This window comes from Octopus bimaculoides, chromosome 30 (assembly GCF_001194135.2).
Source record: "Octopus bimaculoides isolate UCB-OBI-ISO-001 chromosome 30, ASM119413v2, whole genome shotgun sequence".
Taxonomy (NCBI): Eukaryota; Metazoa; Mollusca; class Cephalopoda; order Octopoda; family Octopodidae; genus Octopus; species Octopus bimaculoides.
In genome coordinates this window covers 7823502-7825004 of record NC_069010.1, presented here as the reverse complement: position 1 = coordinate 7825004, position 1503 = coordinate 7823502, and the positions used below count along the sequence as shown (strand labels likewise).

The window sequence follows — 1503 nt, the reverse complement described above, 5'->3', positions numbered from 1 at the left end:
GTGGTGGTGGTGACAGTAGAGGTGGCAGTGATGAGGATGATGGTGGCGGCGGTGACGGAAGTGTCGGTGAAGGTGGCGATAGCAGTGGAGGAGGCAATGGCAGTGGTGGTTGGTGATGATGGTGATGATGGTAGTGGTGATGGTAGTGTTGGCTGGGGTGCGGGGGTGAGGGGGCTTCTGCCTGCATATATGCGCGCTTGCTGTACCTTACCTTCGTTTGATTTCCTCAATGGCCAGATCCTGCTTCTGGATGTATTGTTCACGGAAGACTTTGGTGCTTCGGATCAACAGCATGTAGCATTCCTCCTGGCTAATGTCGGCACTCTTCCCGCTTCTGCAAAGAAAAGCCAACCAGCGCCGGACATTATAACTTTGCCTTCATTGCAAAGGGTGTATATTTACATCATACATACATAGATATATATGTCTGTATACATCCATCTGTGTATTTTGATATATATATATACTCTTTCACTCTTTTACTTGTTTCAGTCTTTTGACTGCAGCCATGCTGGAGCACCGCCTTTTAGTCGAGCAAATCAACACCAGGACTTATTCTTTGGAAGCCCAGTACTTATTCTATCGGTCTCTTTTTTGCCGAACCACTAAGTTACGGGGGCGTAAACACACCAGCATCGGTTGTCAAGCGATGTTGTGGGGACACATTGCTTCACATTTATGTGCTTACTCCGGTATATATATTTCAAAAACAACGAATGGAAATACTACAGAAGCATAAACAGAACATTTGTAGCTTATTCCTCATCGGTCAATGCCCAAAAGATCATTACAATTTCATGCCTTTAATGTTAAATATACACATGTATATTTATACACATATGCACATATACACACATGAGTTCAATTTTATAAACAAGAAAAAACCCCAACAAAACCTCAGAAAATAAGGTAAAAAAGGGGCTTACTTTAAGAGTGGGGTACTTGCTGTCCTCTGTAATATTTTGGCCAATTGATGATCAAAGGGTTCTTTGGACAGTTCCTTGAGTGGGGATCCAAAGGCATCGGAAGAATTCTGGGTGGAACAGCTGAGAATGAGTGGCAGTTTGTAGCGTTCACTGTAAGAAATGAGTTGTTGACATTGAAGTATGTGTGTGGCAGTATAGGGGGTACTTTTAGACAGGGGTATAGGGGGTGTGTGTAGGTGGATGTCTTGGGTATGGCTTTGAACTGCATCTGGTCGTGGCACCCTGCTTCAGGAGTTCTGGGGTCCTAACCCCCTCACACCAGATCCCTTGTGGGCTCCTGAGCAAAAACATAAATAACTGCATATACAGCTCAAGAGTAACTAAGGGACAGACTCACAAAACAATTCAGGAGAATAACAATAATGGGCCTATCTCACAACTATTGTATTTGTTAGGCAAACTAGTGGACCGAATCACAAAAACATTCAGAATAACAAGGGTGTGGAGTGGAGTGAAAGCATTTGAAGAGGCCAGGATGATGCAAGCAGGGCTCAAGAGACATTTAAGGAAAAAGGTG

The 1503-nt window shown here is 43.8% G+C and overlaps 1 protein-coding gene across 2 annotated transcripts in view; it reads right to left on the bottom strand.

Moving 5' to 3' along the window:
• LOC106876354 (nucleoporin 88) overlaps positions 1 to 1503 on the bottom strand; it is a 70335-nt gene that overhangs the window by 2669 nt on the left and 66163 nt on the right. For both annotated transcript variants that reach the window (XM_014924853.2, XM_014924854.1), the window contains exons 10-11: positions 927 to 1076; positions 212 to 334 (exon numbers count right to left, since the gene is read on the bottom strand). In XM_014924853.2, coding sequence (XP_014780339.1) covers positions 212 to 334; positions 927 to 1076 — 273 coding nt within the window. The remainder of the gene's footprint in view (positions 1 to 211; positions 335 to 926; positions 1077 to 1503) is intronic.